The sequence below is a fragment of the Periophthalmus magnuspinnatus genome, chromosome 15 (genome assembly GCF_009829125.3).
Source record: "Periophthalmus magnuspinnatus isolate fPerMag1 chromosome 15, fPerMag1.2.pri, whole genome shotgun sequence".
In the NCBI taxonomy this organism is placed as follows: Eukaryota; Metazoa; Chordata; class Actinopteri; order Gobiiformes; family Gobiidae; genus Periophthalmus; species Periophthalmus magnuspinnatus.
Genome location: NC_047140.1, coordinates 26162286 through 26181447, shown reverse-complemented (window position 1 = coordinate 26181447; position 19162 = coordinate 26162286). Strand labels below are relative to the sequence as shown.

At 39.5% G+C, this 19162-nt stretch overlaps 1 protein-coding gene across 1 annotated transcript; it reads right to left on the bottom strand.

The window, feature by feature from the left end:
• Nucleotides 1-252: 252 nt before the first annotated feature.
• On the bottom strand, nucleotides 253-18058 carry col21a1 (collagen, type XXI, alpha 1). Its single transcript, XM_055227366.1, has 29 exons — nucleotides 17894-18058; nucleotides 12915-13042; nucleotides 12228-12788; nucleotides 11723-11888; nucleotides 11120-11348; nucleotides 10024-10197; nucleotides 8979-9056; nucleotides 8364-8447; nucleotides 7315-7377; nucleotides 6866-6919; nucleotides 6723-6776; nucleotides 6601-6654; nucleotides 5093-5146; nucleotides 4973-5026; nucleotides 4851-4904; nucleotides 4654-4707; nucleotides 4009-4053; nucleotides 3879-3932; nucleotides 3744-3797; nucleotides 3401-3454; nucleotides 3240-3311; nucleotides 3112-3147; nucleotides 2995-3039; nucleotides 2704-2736; nucleotides 2475-2621; nucleotides 2344-2398; nucleotides 2086-2277; nucleotides 1098-1175; nucleotides 253-980 (listed from the first exon to the last, which is right to left on the bottom strand). The coding sequence occupies exons 2-29, from the start codon at nucleotides 13009-13011 to the stop codon at nucleotides 793-795; spliced, it is 2883 nt and encodes a 960-aa protein (XP_055083341.1). The 5' UTR covers nucleotides 13012-13042; nucleotides 17894-18058; the 3' UTR covers nucleotides 253-792.
• Nucleotides 18059-19162: the final 1104 nt, after the last annotated feature.

The window sequence follows — 19162 nt, the reverse complement described above, 5'->3', positions numbered from 1 at the left end:
TTGTGTGATGTAATCAAATGGCGCCATCTAGTGAATATTTCTGTAACATTTTCAGGGTCTCGGGCACTGGTACAGCTAGAAATTTGTGTTTTGTATTAAACAATTTTCCAGTAGTGTGGTTTATTGCGCTGATCGATTTTGATGTGCCCACAGTGTGGCATTATCCCATACCACAAAAATAAAATGTCACACAAATGTGTTAATTCAAGTTTGTTTTATACAAAAGTTTTTTGTCACAAAAATAAAATCACATAGTTGGTTTTAAACCTGATACACAGTAACATAGACTTATTTATAAATAACAATAAAATACCTGCTACCATTACTCAAATACAACATGACACAATTGTAAACTTATTTTCTGGGTGTTCATATGAAAAACCCTAAACATTGTCCTTCTTAATGGAATAATGTCCTATTTAAGTAACACTGTCCTAAACAGTTTCAGATGAGACAATGGGCACAGCACGTCCAACATGCCACACAGATCCTGCCCCATGGCCACGAATCACAGTTTTCTGAAGACGTAATAGTACAATATGACAGTATGGCTTAACCTGTTTAAAAACTCTACTACTGCTGTAGTGACAGAGTAGCACCGGTGCAGTGTCCTTAAACACATCATTATTATGACTAGTTTATGAACACTTGTATTAAATAAAATGAAACCTAACAGCATTAACCCCCAAACCAAGTTGTATTTACTATGTAGCCACTGGAGGAGGTGAAAGTTTGGGTTCTTCCTGAGAAGGCTGTACCTCTTCACCTGGTGCCTGCACTGGGATGACTATGTCAATAGTTGGGCCCTTTGCTGTAAGGATCTCTCCTCATCATGCTTCCATAGCACATAGAGGGGTCACACACACCGGGCTGGCCTGGGACACCAGGGCTTCCACTTTTACCCTCGGCTCCATTTAGTCCAGGAGGTCCAGGCTTTCCTGGAGCACCTGCTTTGCCATAACCTGGGGGACCCATTGGGCCTGGGAGATTAAAAAGATTAAGTAAAACTGTAAAAGTCAAAGTAAATTTTAGGACATATATTGTATCACAGCTAACACAAAATGAATGGCATGTAAAATAAGGTGCTAGCTTCATACCTGTAGGTCCAGGTTCACCCGGGTCTCCAACAGTTGTTCGACCAGCACTGCCCTTTTCACCTTTGAACCCTGGTTCTCCTGTAAAGAGGAGTTTTTGCTCAAGCATAAAGTAGATTTGTGCGATTGTTGCTGTGAGTCAGTGGAATAGTTTGCCAAATGAGATTATAGCATGCACAAGTTTTCAAAGGTTTGCACAGGTGACAAAGGAATGGCTAATATCAAAGCAAATTTGCACTCATTAGTGAATGTGTATGAAAGAAAGAGTATTTGCTTATTTGAAAGTCAGTGTTTGTGTGTGTGAATAATTTGGTATGGAAGTGTGTGTGTGAGTTGAATGTTTTTAGAAATGTCATATTTGGATGTGAGATGTGTTGTATTTGGTATATGTATCATAGATTTACGGGTTTCTCATCCATCTACACCAAACTTATTTTTATTAAACATCAGCCTGTCCAGGGACTACAGGTGGAAATTAGTATTTATGCTATAACCTGGCACCATACATCTTTCCGGTTTTTAAGGTCAATGTAATGTCGTGCACTGTCCCTGTTTCAAATAAAAGCATACCATACCATACCATACCATAGATTTACATAGAGATTCACATGTGTATACTAATTTAGTGATGTCTTTTCTTTGTTTGGGACAGTGCATGTTAATGACCACACATGAAATACATGCATGGGTTGTTGACCTTCATTTGCTTACACAGTTTCATTCATACACAAGTGTATTTCAGTGCTGGAGGCAAGGTGGCTGATATGTCTTTCCCAAGGACACAATAACAGTATGCATGCACGAGTGGGGTTGGATTCGCTGACCGTTTGGTGGACAAGCTCTTTAATCACTGAGCCACTGCTGCCCACTGTGACACTTGGTATTCCCAGCAGCCTCTCATCCCTATCCTTACTATCCAGACCAAACCCTGCTTAACTTCTGAGACCAGAGGAGATTGGGCATTTTTAAGGGGGTTTGTCCATACACTTACCTTTAAGACCACTGACCCCTGGGTGTCCCGGCCTACCCGGATGTCCTGGCTGCCCCCTTGCACCGCTGAACCCTGGGAGACCCCTCAGTCCCTGAGGCCCTATTGGTCCTGGTGGACCTGGAGAGCCAGGCTGGCTATAGCAGGAAGAGCAGCTACTTTGTTGGTTACTTATCAAAAGCCGGGGCAGTTCCGCTAGGAATACAAATGAAAAATATAATCTTCTGCAAACATTGTGTAGTATTTTAAATTCATACATACATTGAAGAATGTCTCTGCAAATTTGGCGAATATGTGATTCTGACAACTCATTGACCTGTAATCAACAAGGATTAAATGCATGTCTACGATATAACTCAAATCTTGCACCTAGAGAGTGGTTATGTACTTACAACTCGTGCTGCTGGGCCTGGTGGTCCTTGGGGTCCTGTTTCCCCCTGCATGCCCCGGGGGCCAGGCGTCCCTGTCTGCCCGGGCTGGCCGGGATGTCCCACCTGACCATCAAGACCTCGCTGCCCTGGCTCTCCTGGTGCCCCACGCTGGTAAAATTAAAATGAAGTATTTTTAGTATAAACACTACAGTCAGCAAATAATCCTACAACTATAAATGCAATGTCTTACTTCTCCTTTGGCTCCCACTGGACCAGTCGAGCCCTGTGAATTCATAATGATTAATTAGTATCAATACAGTACCCAAATCAAAAGTATTTAACAAACTGTGGGCGCATTAAACTTGCAAACTATGCTTTCACACACTGGTCAAATAGTCCAGGGTTAGTGTCATATTGAATAAGTGCAAACCATAGGAGTAACAATGTGACACAATTGTGTAAGAACATTTCTCGTTAATAAATATATTTTTCTATAGAAATCGTTTTGTATTAAAAGTATTAAAGCATAATAGTTACTTACATGACTGCCTGGTGGTCCATGGTCACCTTTTTCACCTTTTATTCCCTGATGATCAAAGACACATTTGATCATAATATTACTTTCACTTATTTGTTATTGGTGTAGTTTGGATCTTACCATTTCACCTCTTTCGCCAGAATTCCCCCTTTGTCCCTGTCAAAACAATGTTATGACTTTTTTTTTTTGGTTGTAATTTTGTATGCATTTTTATTTGTTTAAGAGGTACTTGAAGCATATGGACAAACCTTGCTGCCCTTTAGTCCATGCATGCCTGGGTGACCTGGTTCACCTGGTCTTCCTGGGGCACCTGCACTCCCCTAAGAAGATAAGTCATTCACCAATGAAGCAAAAGCAAAACCTTTCCTTGTATCACAACAGAAAACCTGTATGTAAATAGAGTGCATACCACTGGTCCTGGGACACCTTGAATCCCTGGAGTTCCATTTTCACCCTTATTCCCCTGTTTAAAAAGAATCATGTGACATTCTGAGTCTTTGTATCTATAGTTGAGACAGACATATATTTGTAAATATTTGAATTGGGCTTTGTGTGCTGGCCTGTTGTAAGGGGTAAAAAACAAAAAAGAAACTTGACTGGCTCAACTTTAGTTTATATTGCAGTACACTAAAAGGCCCTACAGGTGGAGCCATTAGTCAAATCAACCTTTGCTTGGTCTAATGCCTTATTATATAGTGTTTTCAGATATGAGTTGTTTGATATTAATATTCAAAAAGACAACACCAGTTTACCTTGTGTCCCATTTGTCCTTGTAAACCAGGTGGACCAGGTGACCCCATTTCACCCTGTGGGGAGTGACAGACAGTTCAATGTGCATACAGAAGAGAGAATACAGGAAAAGAAAGAGGAAGTTTTGTTAAATGTACCGGTGATCCAACTAATCCTTGAAAACCCCTGGGACCAGGAGAACCAGCTTCTCCCTTCAAACAAAACCCATACAATTAATCTAAAATAATGCATAACAATTATCAGCATTCCTTTAAATCAGAAACTAACCTTTTGTCCATTCAGACCAGCATTTCCGGGCAAACCGGGCATCCCCTACAGCAACAACAAGCTGTTATTCAAAGAAATGATGAGCTCATCTAACATATTCAGAAACGTATGCACAACTTTCAAATACCATATCAGAGCAGCTTAAAATAAAGTATCTATACTCATTTAACAGGTGCACAGATTTGTCCACCGTCTTGTAGGCCTATAGTAGTGTAACCTAAACAACAGCCACATCAAACTTTCTGTCTGAATACATTATCTCTGTTGGAAGTGTGTGAGCTTACAGTTGTAACATGTGTGCTGTCTGACTGATCGAGAGCCATAGACTCTCAAACAATAGCACTCACTGCATTTGATTACTGCCTGCACTGTAGTCAGTGTGTTGCATAATAGGGCGATCCTGAGCTGAACTGCAGGGGAAATACCAATTGTTTTGTGGCTCTCAGGGGTCTCTCCTGTGCTTATCTTAACGCTTTACAGACGCAAAAATACAAAATATAGAGAATGCATCAAATAGTTTTATGGGTTTGGCAGTTTTATAGCTATCAACATATAAACCCTTCATTCTTGAATGGTATTGTCCTTTTTATTTGAAATACTGGAAAATAAAAAGGTATAAACTTTAGAGTGATATGAATAACTTACCGGATGGCCTTGTCTTCCATCAGATCCAGGAATACCACTGATTCCAGCTTGACCCTTTATCCAATTAGAAATAAAATACATTAAATTAACTGTTCATGTTTACTGTAAAAATGCTTGTAGATACAAAAGTTAAATTTCTTTTACTACAGTAATTGTGAAACCGCTTTGGAATGGAAGTCAAATATACATAAACCAACTTTTTCTCCAGGTCTTCCTGGAAGTCCATCCTTCCCTTCTCTCCCTGGTGGGCCCTGAGAAATCACGTCAAATGTCATCACTTTGGAATAATCAAAATTTGAACCGACTTCTTTGAACTTACGGTTTCCCCCGGGTAACCTGGTGGCCCAGGAGGTCCCATACTTCCTTTTTCTCCCTGAAAAACAATCCATGATCAATAATAATATTGTAGTCACTACAGCAAACAAAGAGTAGAGAGTACCGTTTGACCAGACTTTCCTGGAAACCCAGCAATTCCAGGGGAGCCATGTGATCCCTATGAGAAACAGCAGTTATCTTTTCAGTTCTTTGATTATGCAGTTATACACCATTTATTTAAGTGGAGACTTGCTGTGTGTGAGAGTTAAACTAATGGTGATTTATATTCTTACACATTTAGCCACATTTTTATGGACCCTGACAAATGACTGTGGCTAGTTATTGCAGATGTGGACCTTGTCTCAATTCATGTTCTTCTGCCTTAATACTGCGGACATCTTGTGTTTCTAAATTGTGAATCCCATGCCAGGAAAATAAGATTACACCATTGGGTGGTCTTTCAATGTGGGAACAATTTGGAAAGGTACATATGCTGTATATATATCAGGAGCTTTCCTGAAAGTTCTAGGGCACCCTATTCTACAATGTCCGGTAACTCTTTATGGCTTTCTTATAAAGCATGTATTCTTTGTAGTTTCATAACCTGAGTGAGTTTTATTTGCATTATACAGCAGATCTTAAATTGACATAAAATTAAATCTTTTTTTGTTTATTGAATTTGCTGGGTGCGTGATGGCTGCTTGTTAGGCATTGTGATTTATAAATATGATAGTATAAAGAGTCATGTTTCTCCACAGAGTATAACTGCTTTTACTTTAGTATCCTATACTAAACTAACATAACATTTCTAATCAATACATTGATTTATTCACAGGTACTTTTACTAAGTTACATGGGAAATGATGAAGAATATTTGTTTTCTCTCACTAGATTAGTTTTCCATTTAATGATGTCTTAATGTATCTAAAAGCAGTACATGTGCGCAGGTCAATAATGTATTTGGTTGAAGCTTAAACATAAAGTAAAAAGACTGGACATATGTTTTAATCCCTTTATGCAGCAAGTCAACAGAGATGTTTACATGTCCATTTGTCTTACGAAAAGAAAGATGAGGTGGAGGCACTGATGGGGCTAACGTCAGGAAACAAGACACAGATGATTGCTGTACTGTCTTTACACTGAGCAGTTTCTCTGAGGATCTTACAGTCCGAAGGGACATTTATATCTGCAGCATATGCTCTGTGCTGATTGATGCACATGAGTGAGTTTACATTGATGAATATAGCAGGTTCTGTCATGGGAGTATTTTACAAATGTGTAACTTCCATTCAGTGTTTGTACTGCTGAAACTGTGTCCCCAGAGAATGATATGAATGAAGATTATTCTAGAGAAAATCACTGTTACTGGTTTGTTTACATGGGCAGAGCTCTGCTGGGTGTGTCACTGTCGGCCCGTAGTATCTTCTCAAAATGAATATAGAGTATGTGTAAGTATGTAACTAGGGTTTGCATAACACAGGGACCATACCTAAGCCATACATACACATAATTTAAAAAAGATTAGTAAGTCCCTCTCCACTGTGTTTCCTGTCTGTCACAATTGATGAATGGGGTTTGGAATCAATTCAAATTTATAAATAGAACAAACAGGAAATAAAGAGTGAGGCTGACCTTTTCTCCTTGTTTTCCGGGTTGTCCAGGTTGTCCTGGAATGCCCCTCTCTCCCTGAAACATTTTGGTTAGGATATGAACTGTTATGTAACAAATCACTCTTGGGTTTTAGTCATTCCTACCATAACACCTGGACTTCCTGGTTCCCCTTTGTACCCCGGAAGCCCACGTGGTCCCTGAGAAGTGAGGAAAGATAGACTGTGTTGTATGGTAGGTGACTAATTAGTTTGATTAGTGAAAATGTCTTAATGAATGATGGACCTACCTCTAGCCCAGGAGGACCAGGCAGCCCGGGACTCCCTCTAACACCAGGAACCCCCTTCACATGGTGAAAAGATGGAAGACACACAGTCTCTGTTAAAGGCTTTATCCTGCTCAGCTGTGCATGCTCTCTGGATCAGCTCAGAGCGTGGTGTACAAACGCCATGTGTTTTGATCATTCTCTGAACTACAGTATGTGGTTGGCTCCAGGATGTTTACACTATTCCAAATCACCACTGTGCAGCCACTGTCGCTATAATCAGAGATGCTTTTTATTTACTCATTGGGAAACAGAGTAACATATGTGAGAGTTTGAAGAAGCCCAAACCACAGAGAAGTGCCTGTCATGACCTAATGGATGGTTTAACTTAATTATGGAAAAGCCTCAGATGCATTCAAGGGCCCTGGGACTTTTGTGTGCTGGATGTTTGTATAGAACTATGTAGTACTCACAGGCTTACCATCAGCACCAGCAGGTCCAGGCTGACCCGGATCACCCATTACTCCTTGTTCACCCTGTAGAAAATCATATAGCAAACAACATGTAAAAATGTGACATCAAATGTGATGTCAGCCAATGCTGCTGGCTACATGGGCCAAACAGAGTACTGTATTCTGAATACTTGAAATATTTTTACATCAAGTTACATTATACTGTGTAAGTGTAAAAAAAAACAACTTGGCATATAATTACAAACAGCTTTATTTGTTTGTTATGCATTAATTTATGTCTAATTAGAAATGAAAAATCACACATGCAGCCACTGCAAGAGCTGTTTTCTTTTTTTCTCACTAATACTATGCAGTTCAAAACTGAAATTACATAATGAAGTACTGTCATGTATTCCGTTTAATTTAGGAAAAGAAACTGTATTCTGAATATGACCGAATGAAAAAGTAACTGTACTTGAATACAGGTACTCAATAGTTTAAAAAGTATTCAGAATACGTATTTTTGATACATGTATTCAGTAATTTCCCAACACTGGTAAACTACTTTTTCACAATGATTGAGTAACAGTACTTTATATAGTGATTATTTTTTACTGAATTTGAGACTTTGTGTCACGAGTCTGACTTTGTTCTGGAAATGAAGCAGGCTACTAGCCTGAAGTGGGATGCCTGTGCCACTGACTGTTTGTTTGTTGAGATAAAACATAAACCAGCAGAACAAAGTTTGACTTAAGTAACAGGCTGACTCACTGAACAATGTTGTGCAAAGCATCAAGGTAAATTAGCACAATCATGTTTCCCACCACTGTAATCTTGCTTTGTTCAGATGAAATTTGCTGTAAAAGCCTATTATTGGTTTGTTAAACCTAGAAAGAAATTCATATTTTTTTATGTTGATCCTTCCTAACATCCCCACCGCATATAAATTACAGTTATTTTTTTGCCTCCGCCTTTATCTGTGGTTACATTGATGTAGTGGTAGAATGTATTGTAATTATGACTGAGCTTTGTATATGTAATACATAACACCATTTTTGTCTGATACTGACCTTTGAACCCGGAAGTCCTGGTGGGCCGGGAGGACAGACACAAGGCTTTTCAGTGGGCTCAGCATAGTCAGGGCTGTTGGAGCACTGTATTGAACAAATAAACAAGAAAAACAGGCATTAGACTTTTGAGAAATCACATCAAAAACTTTCCCTATTTTTAGTGTTCTCTCTTTAAATAAAACTTGGAGACTTGGGGATTTGGGGATTTGAACAGTGGTGTTTGGCAAGTTGTAATTGCAGGCTTCTATCTGGCCTTTTTTTTTATATGTATTTCCAGTGGGGCTGTATTAAACCCATTAGGCAGTGACTGTGTGGTCATACTAATCTCTTAAGTCATCATAACAACAGACCCGTGCTTAAGAAAAATAGGACTGGAGCCAAAAGGCCATGAAAACATACACTGAGCACAAATATCTGAAGCTGCTCCAATATATCTGCTACAAGTCACTGGAGTGGAATCAATATGCTGAGATTGCACAAATGGTACAATAATCCAGTGCAGGCGTGAAATGAGAACAGCAAAGATAAAATGGATAGATCAATTATTTCTAGGTGACTGGCTTCAATATTTGCAGGTGAGACAAAGTCATCAAAGATATAAGGGTTTGTGCTTACAACTCCAGGTATTTCACAGGCTGTTTCTCTGGTGTTTTGCTCAGGGTCGCAGTAGATCCGAAGCTTCTGAATTTCAAACTGGAAACAGAAGTTTGTAAGAATGGGGTCATTAATTTTCTCACTGAAATATTGTTATGAGCAAGTGAGAAATGGAAAAATGCCCATTATAACAAAAGCATTACTCACACAATATTTGACATTTTGGTTAACAATGGAATATTTGATTATTTGTGTTGGAATTATTGTGTTTTCTTGGATTGGTAACATACTTTTGATATATTCTTGAAAAAATACCTTACAAAAATGCATTTTATTTGAGACACCAATCAAGACAGTTACCGTTCAGCCATTTAAAATACAAAATGCAATAAAACAGTTAGAGAATATACATTAAAATACATCAAGCTACATGGAGAAGGGGGAGCAGGTTCAGTAAGTAGACTCAGGGACTGGATTATGGATTGACAGCTTCAAATGTTCAAAGTGTAAGGGAATTCCAGAGTCGGAGAGGGGTGTAACTGAAAGAAATATTAGTATCGTTCGTTGACATATGTGTTTGAGTGTGAATTCACATGTTCCTTTGGGCGTTTAAAAAAGAATTTATTTTGCAAATGATTTGAATATGTGGGAATTCTTCCAGTTTAGGTTGGGAGCCATGGATCACTTTCCGTGTTCGAGAACCAGCACATTTGTGTCGGGTAACGCAGCTCAATTATGACTTATTATGAATTAAGAGAGAGGACTTTTCTAGTGGAATGTGCCAAAACAGACATATAAAACTGAGAATAATAAGACCCTGTGGACTGAAGTGCTAGCGCTGCCAAAGATTTACTACCATTAGTCTGAGATGTGTCCCTCAGGAGGCCTCTGTAAAGTGTGTGATGTGTGACCGACTTTTACTGTAACTGTACCGAGTGTAAACTGCACATCAGGCAAATTGCTTCCTGTTTTTTACAGTGCATTTACCATCAGTTTATTTGTCGAACTGCATCAATCAAAAGCAAACATTTATTGAATACATGGCTGTCAGCGAGGCTTAACTTACTGGCACGGTAGTTTCTTTCTGGACGTATTTTCCGACTTGTGTTTTTCCGTTGATGAAGATGCCAACCGGAGGCTCTAAGGGGAGGGTTTCAATTTCCAGATCGTCCACATAGAGAGTCACATCCTCCTCGGTGACCAGCAGACGCAACTGGTGCCACTTCTCGTCAAACAGCTTCTATTGTCCCAAACACAGAAACACAAGTTAAACATGAGTGTGTGTATCTCAACGGGGCCTGGAAAGTATTACGTGATGGGTATTGTTTTAATCAAGTAACGTAATAGAATAGGGTAAGGGCTGTTTTCAAGTGTTGACAAATTCTGCTGAAAGAAAGTGTGGATCTAAGATAAAGGCAGGGAAAGCTGTCAATATTCCAATGCTTTTGCGGTCAATAGAGAAAACAACAGTTAAATCGATTGTGTGTGTGGATGAGTATTGTGTGTGAGGACTATTGTCTGTGTACACACTCACATCATGGGGACTTGCCTCCATTACGGGGACATAACTGTAGTTCCCATAACGTAAACCCTTAATTTTTTTAGATAAACAACATGCTTTAAAGTCAAGATACAAGTTAAAATAGACTAAGGTTAGACAAGTAGTAACAATGGCTAAGTTTAGGATCAGTCTGAGTGTAAGACAATGTAATATCCCCATGAAGTATGGAAACCTGTGGGTGTGTATGTGGGTGGGTGTGTGTGTGTGTGTGTATGTAGGCTGGGTTGGATCTTTATCTGATCCTTTGAGTTTCTTCAGCATCTGCTCCAGGGCTCTAACTCAAGTCATATAATGTTGTGAACCGGCTGATAAATTAAATGTGATTGCGTACACTCAGGGATATATTAGTTGATCCAATTTAGAACATGCTCTTATCAGTACATATTTTATCCGTTTTCAAGGAATTGGACTTCTTAGCAAATGCATTTCACAACTTTCCAGATAAATATTTTTAAGTTTTAAATAGTTGGTCTGGGAGTAGACATTCTTAAAACATGCCTACTGTAGAGATATGAGGAGAAGCCTTTTATAGAAAGGCGAAGTGAAGTGAGTGAAGATGTCAGTTTTGCGCATATAGAACAAAAGAAGGTATGAATGTTACCCAGGCGGTCTTCTGAGAGAATGTTACTGTCTGAGTTCCACTGGGGGCTTCGCTGGTTGTTGTGAAAGACACTGTGCGCTCGTATCCATTTAAGGTCACAGCCATCTGAGGTTTCCCATCTCGAGTCTGGATCCTCCACAAGTCCCACTCCTCCATTGTAACTGACCCTTTATATCTCAGTGTGGACACAAAGACATAGGAGGGTGGTAGTCCATCAGGAAACAGATCCCTGAACAAGCACATAAATACTGTGAAGAGATACTAACCAGGCTTAATTTTATGATCATCTCTGGATGCACTTTATATCAAGCCCTCTCCTTTTCTTGCTTTTATTTTTTAAAGACACTGTCTACTGTTTATCTTTTCAAGATACAGGCAAACTAAACAAATGGAGCTCTATTGGCTTGTCAAACTGACAATCCTAGCCCATGCTAGCATTAGTTTTGAGCACCACATGTTCTCTTGCTGCCCAATGAATTTCACGGAATAAAGTCAGACATGGAGAAGAGATAATGTAATGTTATGCCCTTCATCGAGCATAGCAGTCATGTTATGCCTCATCTGTATATATGGGATATAGGTAGGTTTTTATTCTGTAGTTACCTTGTAGCTGTACTGAGGTCAACTCGGGATGTCACTTCATAGGCCCTGGAACCATAAAATGCCCCTTGGGTCTTCTTTGTCTTTTTGGCGAGATTTAAATGCAATAGAATATCAAAGCCTTTTTCATCTCGTGAATCAACAGGAATCTTTATTGGACACACAGTCTCTGTGAAAGTCAGAAAAGAAGACGGGATGGAGAAAGTCCAGAAAAGATGACATTACATTGAGAAACTCACTTTTCATCAAAGATATGAGGCTGCCTTTTATCTGTTTTCAACTTTACTTCTGCCAACTATATAGAACAACTATAACTGAAATAGAATGATGGAAAAGGAAATACACATTTCTGTATAGGTCATTTGATTTTGTTCAGGGGTTAATTCTCTTTCCACCCTCAATGGTAAAGAATGGAGCCTATTTAAAGTTGATGAACTGAAGTTAGTTAAAACATGCTTTCATCTAGTCAGATAGCGCTATGCATATTTCAAGTAAAATCATTGTTCACCTTCACACAGTTTCTGCCTGATGACCTGTATGATCCTGGAAATGGCCTTGTAGTCCTCCACAGAGAACACATATGTTGAAGATGGCTTGTTAGCGATGTCCCTTAACTCCGCCTCCTCTGTCTCTGAGCCAACTCCTATTGCGAACAGAATCACGCCTTTTTTCCTTGCCGCTTCAGCGGCTTTCAGGACCTCGTCTTGTGACTTTCCATCCGTAAGAACAACAGCAATTCTGGAGATACCAGCTGGACCACGCTCTGAGAGGCCAAACAATTTATCAGTGGCAAATTTGATGGCTGTTCCTGTCCTTGTGTTACCGCCCATGTACTCGATGCCTTCCATGGCCTTCAGAACCTCTTTGTTGGAGGAGTACTTCCCAAGAGGGATCTCTAAAATAGGGTCATCGCTGTACTGAACTACACCGACCTGTGTGAACTTCTGTCCAATCTGAAAGCTGGAGGTTATGTTGACAAGCCATCGCTTCACTATATCAAAATTTATATCTTCCACGCTCCAAGATCCATCTAAAATGAAAACCAAGTCACAAGGGGCGGTCCTACAACCTGAAGAAGACAAGGAGTTTAGTCAGTCCATCATTACCAGACAATATTTTGTGTTAAGCAGCTATCACTACAAGAATTTTAGTGCAACCAGCAAGACTTGTGTGAGAATGAAGACAGCATTCTTACTTCTTATGTCTTCATCTTGTGCTGAACTAAGTAAGTGGAGAAGCGTGAAGCACAGGATTCTTAAGGCACAGTGCACTGATGTTGCTTTGTTACCCATTATGCAGCAGTACCAAGATCCACCTGAGCACCTACAGGAGGGAGAAAACATGCTTTGTTTGACCGTGGTAAGGAAGACAATGGCAAGCCATTTAAAATGGTAATCTGTGGTTGTTTCACAAAGTTGTCTTAGATTGGCCCATAGTGTCCTGATACTGAGGTCATTATATTGCATTTACCACCTTATCTACAGTATTCATTCTATTCTTTTGTGTTACAAAATAATTCCTGGTGTCTGGCTTGTAGTTGGCCACTGAGGCATAATCTATTTAACACAGATTAAAGTTTGTCTGGAAGTAATTGTAACATGTTGTACAACCATGGGAAGTGAAGCATTGCATAAGGCATGACTCAAATAGTTATTTTTAGAATGGATTGCACATTTACTTGACAGGCTTTGATAAACAGGATATAAGTACTAATGAAGGTGACATACAATGAACCATAATCAGTCACTTGTTTGCAGTCAGTTGTAAGATCTTTGTTTATGTCTGACAGTGGACTATAGAAAGAGACTGGGCCAGAGCCCTGACAAAGGGCTGACCTCTCTGTGTGCTTCAAGTCTAGCAGATTTCTCCCTCTCCACACCAACAGATTATATTGTGACACTGTTTTATGTTAAGAATAATTAGTTAAGTGTTTTTGGTTGAACTACTCAATAGGTTTCTTTATCAGTTATATGACATTATAGGCCATCTAAAGTATATTTGTGAAACAAACTGCTGCATTAATAATGAGAACATAACATGCAGAAGTTCTCACAAACACACATATATTTAGTAAGTAATGAATATGCACCTTACAGTTGTCAAACCACTACACAGTGTAAAGTATATGTGTTTCAGTAGGGCAAATACTTAGTGGTTTCTGGTTGTTAAATGACACGGGCTCTCCTGCTGAGATAAACTAACTTCCCTTTACAGCGCCCGCAGATACATGTAATCCTGCCCCAAAGCCTAATACCCCTTTACCACTAATTCCCCACATAGTCCACAAGGATCACTGCAGCTCTCCAAAGCCGTTCCAGCTGCAGGACACCTAAGCATTTTCCCTCAGACCTCATCTACCACATCCTCACATGGCACCAAACAAGTCAATATTTCCGTTGGGATCCTCAGCTGTTTCCTCTTATCCTCTGTCACTTGCCAATATTTGCCTGTCTATGGCTTCACTACAGGACAGACACTTTAATGTAAAAACACTTCTCTATCATCTTACATTACTCCAACTCTTTGACATACGTTATTTAAGCAGGTGTGTGAAGTTATTTTACACCTTCGCTGAAAGAAAACATGCCTGAAGCCACATACAGAAAACTGACAGTTGGAGTACAAGTAAATGAAACAACTTAGGCCATGATTAATATCTTTTGGTCGTTTTCCATACATCTCCCTGAAGATTTAACATGTCCTGCCAACTCTGCTAGCACCATGCTTGAACTGGATGTTTGCCCTCTAACCATCACTCAAGTTTCTGATCTAGTCTGTGTGTTTCACAGGCACCTGCCCGGCCCCCTGTGAACTTTACCCAGCTGTTACAAGAAGCCCCACTGTGCTTTTTTCTTTCAGAATCATATGGAAAAGTGATTGAAGATCTCCCCTACAGAGTGGTTTCAAATGTCTTTCCCATTCAAAGCTACTGTAAACTCTGGAGATGCCAAGCTCCTCTGAAGATACTAAATGTCCCAGTGTAACCTTCCAGATGGTGATGGTGTTATAGCTATTAAAGGCTTTATCTCCCTGATACCTGATCTGGATATCAAATGATTACACCCATGTGGACCCACAATTCCTTGCTCTCTGCCAAGGAGCTCTGGACATAAACGTGAAAACAGAATATTTTCACTTTTCTGCTGTCCATTCTTCAAAGGTCACCAAGGACTTGAGCAGTACCATAAGATGTTCCTTTTAATCACATTGTCCAGTTTTTGCAGGGTCACAACCATTTTACAGAGAGATTTTCAACTTCACTCTTAATTATTAGGGCTGTAGGCTTGGATCTCTTAAAGTAATTGGTCAATATCATCTTCATTTGCCAAATTTTGTATAGTCAACTAATAATTTGATGAGGTTAAAAAGGATTTATATGGACTTGAGCAGAAAGGAGGCATGGGGCGAACTGGATGTTGTGAGTGACTAATTTGTTTATTTTGCTTCTTAACTCATAAAGGCTTAGTTTGTTAGTACTTCTCTGCATGAATAGTTGTTATTGTGATCTTCCATGAGCTTGTGTTCTTGTGAGTGCAGCTTGAGTCACGTCTTATAAAGATATGAAACAGTTTTGTGAACTCTTCTAGTGCTATGCCTTGCCCTCCGCTGACTACGTGCTGTACAGAGCATGTCTTTCGTCAATCAAGAACTTCTTTGATCAACTGAAGTTCTAATGCTTATTTAAAACAAAAATAGAAAATGTTCCTTACTTTCACACAGCAAAGGTTTGGCAACTGCACCAAAGTAAATATGACACAAGAATAAACACTACAGACTAGTCCTTTTAGGCCGCCCCCCTTTTCTATGCATGGGAATTACTGGTTTGTTGGTTTGTTGTTAAAAGGGAATAAAAAAGCTTGCAAACACTCCATTGTAAGCTGAGAGCAATTAATTTCACATAAATTTCAATTCTACAAAGTGCCCTTGTAGCTGCGGTCTTTGAGCAAATTTGACACATGTGGATGTCGCCCTGAACATATTTTGATATACCCCAAATTGTAATTTTTCCATATCTTGTTTTTGAGCAGATGTGGTAAATGCCACCATGACAAAAATATAGGTCTTGTCTTTGATTGCAATTTATTTTAATGGCAAATAGTTTAAACACACTGTTACAGCGCAGTTTGCGGTATCTTGCAGTACATTCAAGAGGTTAATCGTTTCAAAGATTGTCTTGTAAAACCTCAACCTCCTAAAGTTTTATAAGAACACATTGATTACATTTATAAGGGCACTTTCTATTCTTTATAACAAATTGTTAAAATGCACAATCAGCTTTTGCCCCTGCAGCATGGCTTTAAAGGAGCCAGTTTGTGTGGCGGGCTTGCTGTATAATCTTTTACTGTATTTTCCAACACGTGAAGGCAGAGAGGCGGCTGACATTTTGAACGCTTGTAAATGAGGTCCAGATCTGTAGCGTATCAGAGGCAAGTCTGGTGGAAGGAATTTTGATAAGAGTCCGCTGATTGTGCACCTTATTCTTGGCTTAGTCTGGGACCCATGAAGGTCAGCAAATCCACAGCCAGGATGTAACCTTTGACCTTTAAGACTGTGATGCTCAAAGTACTTTAGTAGTGACTGCTTTTTTCCACCATGTAAACGTGACTTGAAGTAACGTAAGAGAAGAAGAAGGAGGCGCTGGTTTGGTTGTAGATTTTTCCTCACTAGAGAGCTGGAGGAGGCTATTGGAAAACCCCTCGCCTTTTTGCTGTAGCCTGAATGACTTTTCCCTCGACCAAACAATATCTACACCTCAGCTCAAGCCACATGGAATTCATTTACAGCAGCAGACAGTGAAATTCCACCGATGGACAGTGACCAGACACATGTACGTGAAGAAGTGAGCTTCACGTCTATCCAGGAATAAAAATGCATCATCGCACTTGTTATGGTTCATGAGTCAGACATTAAACCGTTATGGGGCAGGTGCATGTGCAGTCATAGTCCAACAAAATGTTAACAGCTATCAGAGATGTAATTACACAGTGAGAGAATCTTTGGTTTCATATGATGTTGTTCGCAAAACATTTGATTACATAAGCCACTTCTGTCTTTGTGCTAGTCCCAAGCTTTTCTAAATGGAAAGAGGGATCTAATAAGGATGGGCAATATTGATAAAAAAGAATACCTCGATATTTTATTTGTTTATCTCAATGTAGTAGCCAAACAATATTTTGGAAGTCCATCATAATTGTGTTCAAAGTTTATTTTTAGTTTCAGTCAGCTCTTTTTTCAGCACTTATGAATAAACTTTAACCATAAACGACAGTGATCAAATTGTACATATCTCCAATCTTCTAATCTAATGTAAAACATCAAATATGCTACTTCAATTCACTAAATCTTAAGGCACATTTTGACTAAAGCCAAAAGTGACTCAAAGTATTACATTTGCCTAAAGGTAATTAAGCATATGCCGCCATTCATTTTTCAAAAAACGGTACAATTGCAATGGTAAAATGATGTCTCTATAACACAGATCTTTGTCTCTAATCTGTTATTTATAATCTGCTGTAAATTTGGCAAAAGGAAGCAAGCCCTGTCCAGGATCAACAAGTGTGTCTCATGTTGGACAGCGATAGCCAAGTTTAGGGGGAATTTACTGCTGCCAAATTCTTCAAGGAACAAGAGAAAGCCAGCCTCTGTCAGTTGTTCTGCGTAAATCTGTTCTGTGCTAATGCGAATGTCCAAATCAGCACTTGTAAAACAGCCCCATATTAAGCCAACATGCCAGCACCAAATGGTTTGTACAGTAATTCACATCTTTTTCAGTTTGTCCACTAGAGACACCAGTGATATGTGACTATGCACGCAGCTCTGCAGATGCACCATATAGTATTCTACTTTAGGAAAACCTCAAAAACATCTTTTTTATGAGAAGCAATAAAAAAGCCAGGGACATTTTTTGACCAGAGCCCATTCATTCTTTGCAAGGCAGTAGCACAAACAAGGGACTGATAACTGAAGCCTAATGTCTTCAATATGCAACCACTGCAGGATGGAACAGAAGAAAAGGCAGACAGTATGTTTATGTTATATTAAATCCTGAGCAATGCAATGTAATGAGCGAATGAATACAGCTATTTTGGAATCATAGCTATATTGTTAATCATGCATGGGTTGACAATTTAAAATAATGATAAAAAAATAAAAATAAAACAATAACAATGTTACCAGAATATGTCCGAGTTGTCCTCCAGATATTTGTAAATCCTTACATTTAAGCCGGTGATCACTAGCGATGTTACAGTAGGTGGCTTTATCCTGAAGAGCACATGTCTTTCTGGTGAATGAAAGTCTGCCCTTTCTTGCTCTGCTCTTTTTCTGTCCCCGGTCTCCCTCTCCACTCCCCCACCAACCAGCCCCTCTCAGACTGGACTTTTACTGGCCTACAGCCACTCTCAATTACCACGGGTGGAAAGAGAGGCAGATAAGGAGAGCATGAAATAGCGAAAAAGACAGCCCATCTCAGTGACAGTCCAAAGGGGAAAATAGCAGTAATGAGAAGGGGATCGGTCCAAGTGTCGAGGGTTTGGACGCCAGCTTCAGTTGCTAGGGGCACAACCAGAGAACATGAAGTTCTGGAGAAACGACAAGCTCCAAATGAACTGTCTAAATACTGTTGTCAGCAAAACTTTCTGCATAAATTAAATTAAACTTCTCATCAAAAGCAGATTATTTCTATGAGTGAGCAGCAAACAAGGTGTGAAATGCTACTGCTGTCCTTCTCCTGAACTGACAGCTGGGAGTCATTAGGACTGGAGCTGTTTCTGTATCTGTGGAGCAGGCCACTGCAGCGAGATGTTTTAACATGTTTAATCATGCTTTATGCAGAGCAGCCACTTCATACTGACTGTTAACAGACTTCCTCTAAACATCTGACTGTATTAAACCTTTATGACTTGTGTGTGACACATGAAGCTGTCACTCTATAAATATTGTATTCATTAATTAATATTGTTATATTAACATACTGTATATTATTATTTGACATTTACAGAGATTGTGTCAGACCTAGCAGCTTCTCCAGTGATGCACTGAATTCTCAGACTGTGTCTGGCTTGTAAAAGAGGACCATTTGGCCTGAGTGAGCGAGGTGTCATGGCTGAGTGGCAGCACACTCTGCTGGACTTCAGAGGTATACACTATACACAGAGAACTAACTGACTCAGTCTTTTGTTTCTCATTGATGGCATTCCTCTTACAAACAACAACTGGTGTCACCATTCGCTTTCTGAATCAAAGCATGGAACTTGATTTGTTTAACATTGTGTCACAACTTGAGAACGCATCACTTCACTGCAACAAATTGTAGTCATAAATTAAAATGTGACAGTTGTTTGCAGGAGTAGCTCATGACCATGTGGGCACAAATGAATCAGATGTTGAAGTTAATTTATTACATTTTGTAATTATCATACTATAGTGCTCTCTTCGGTGGCT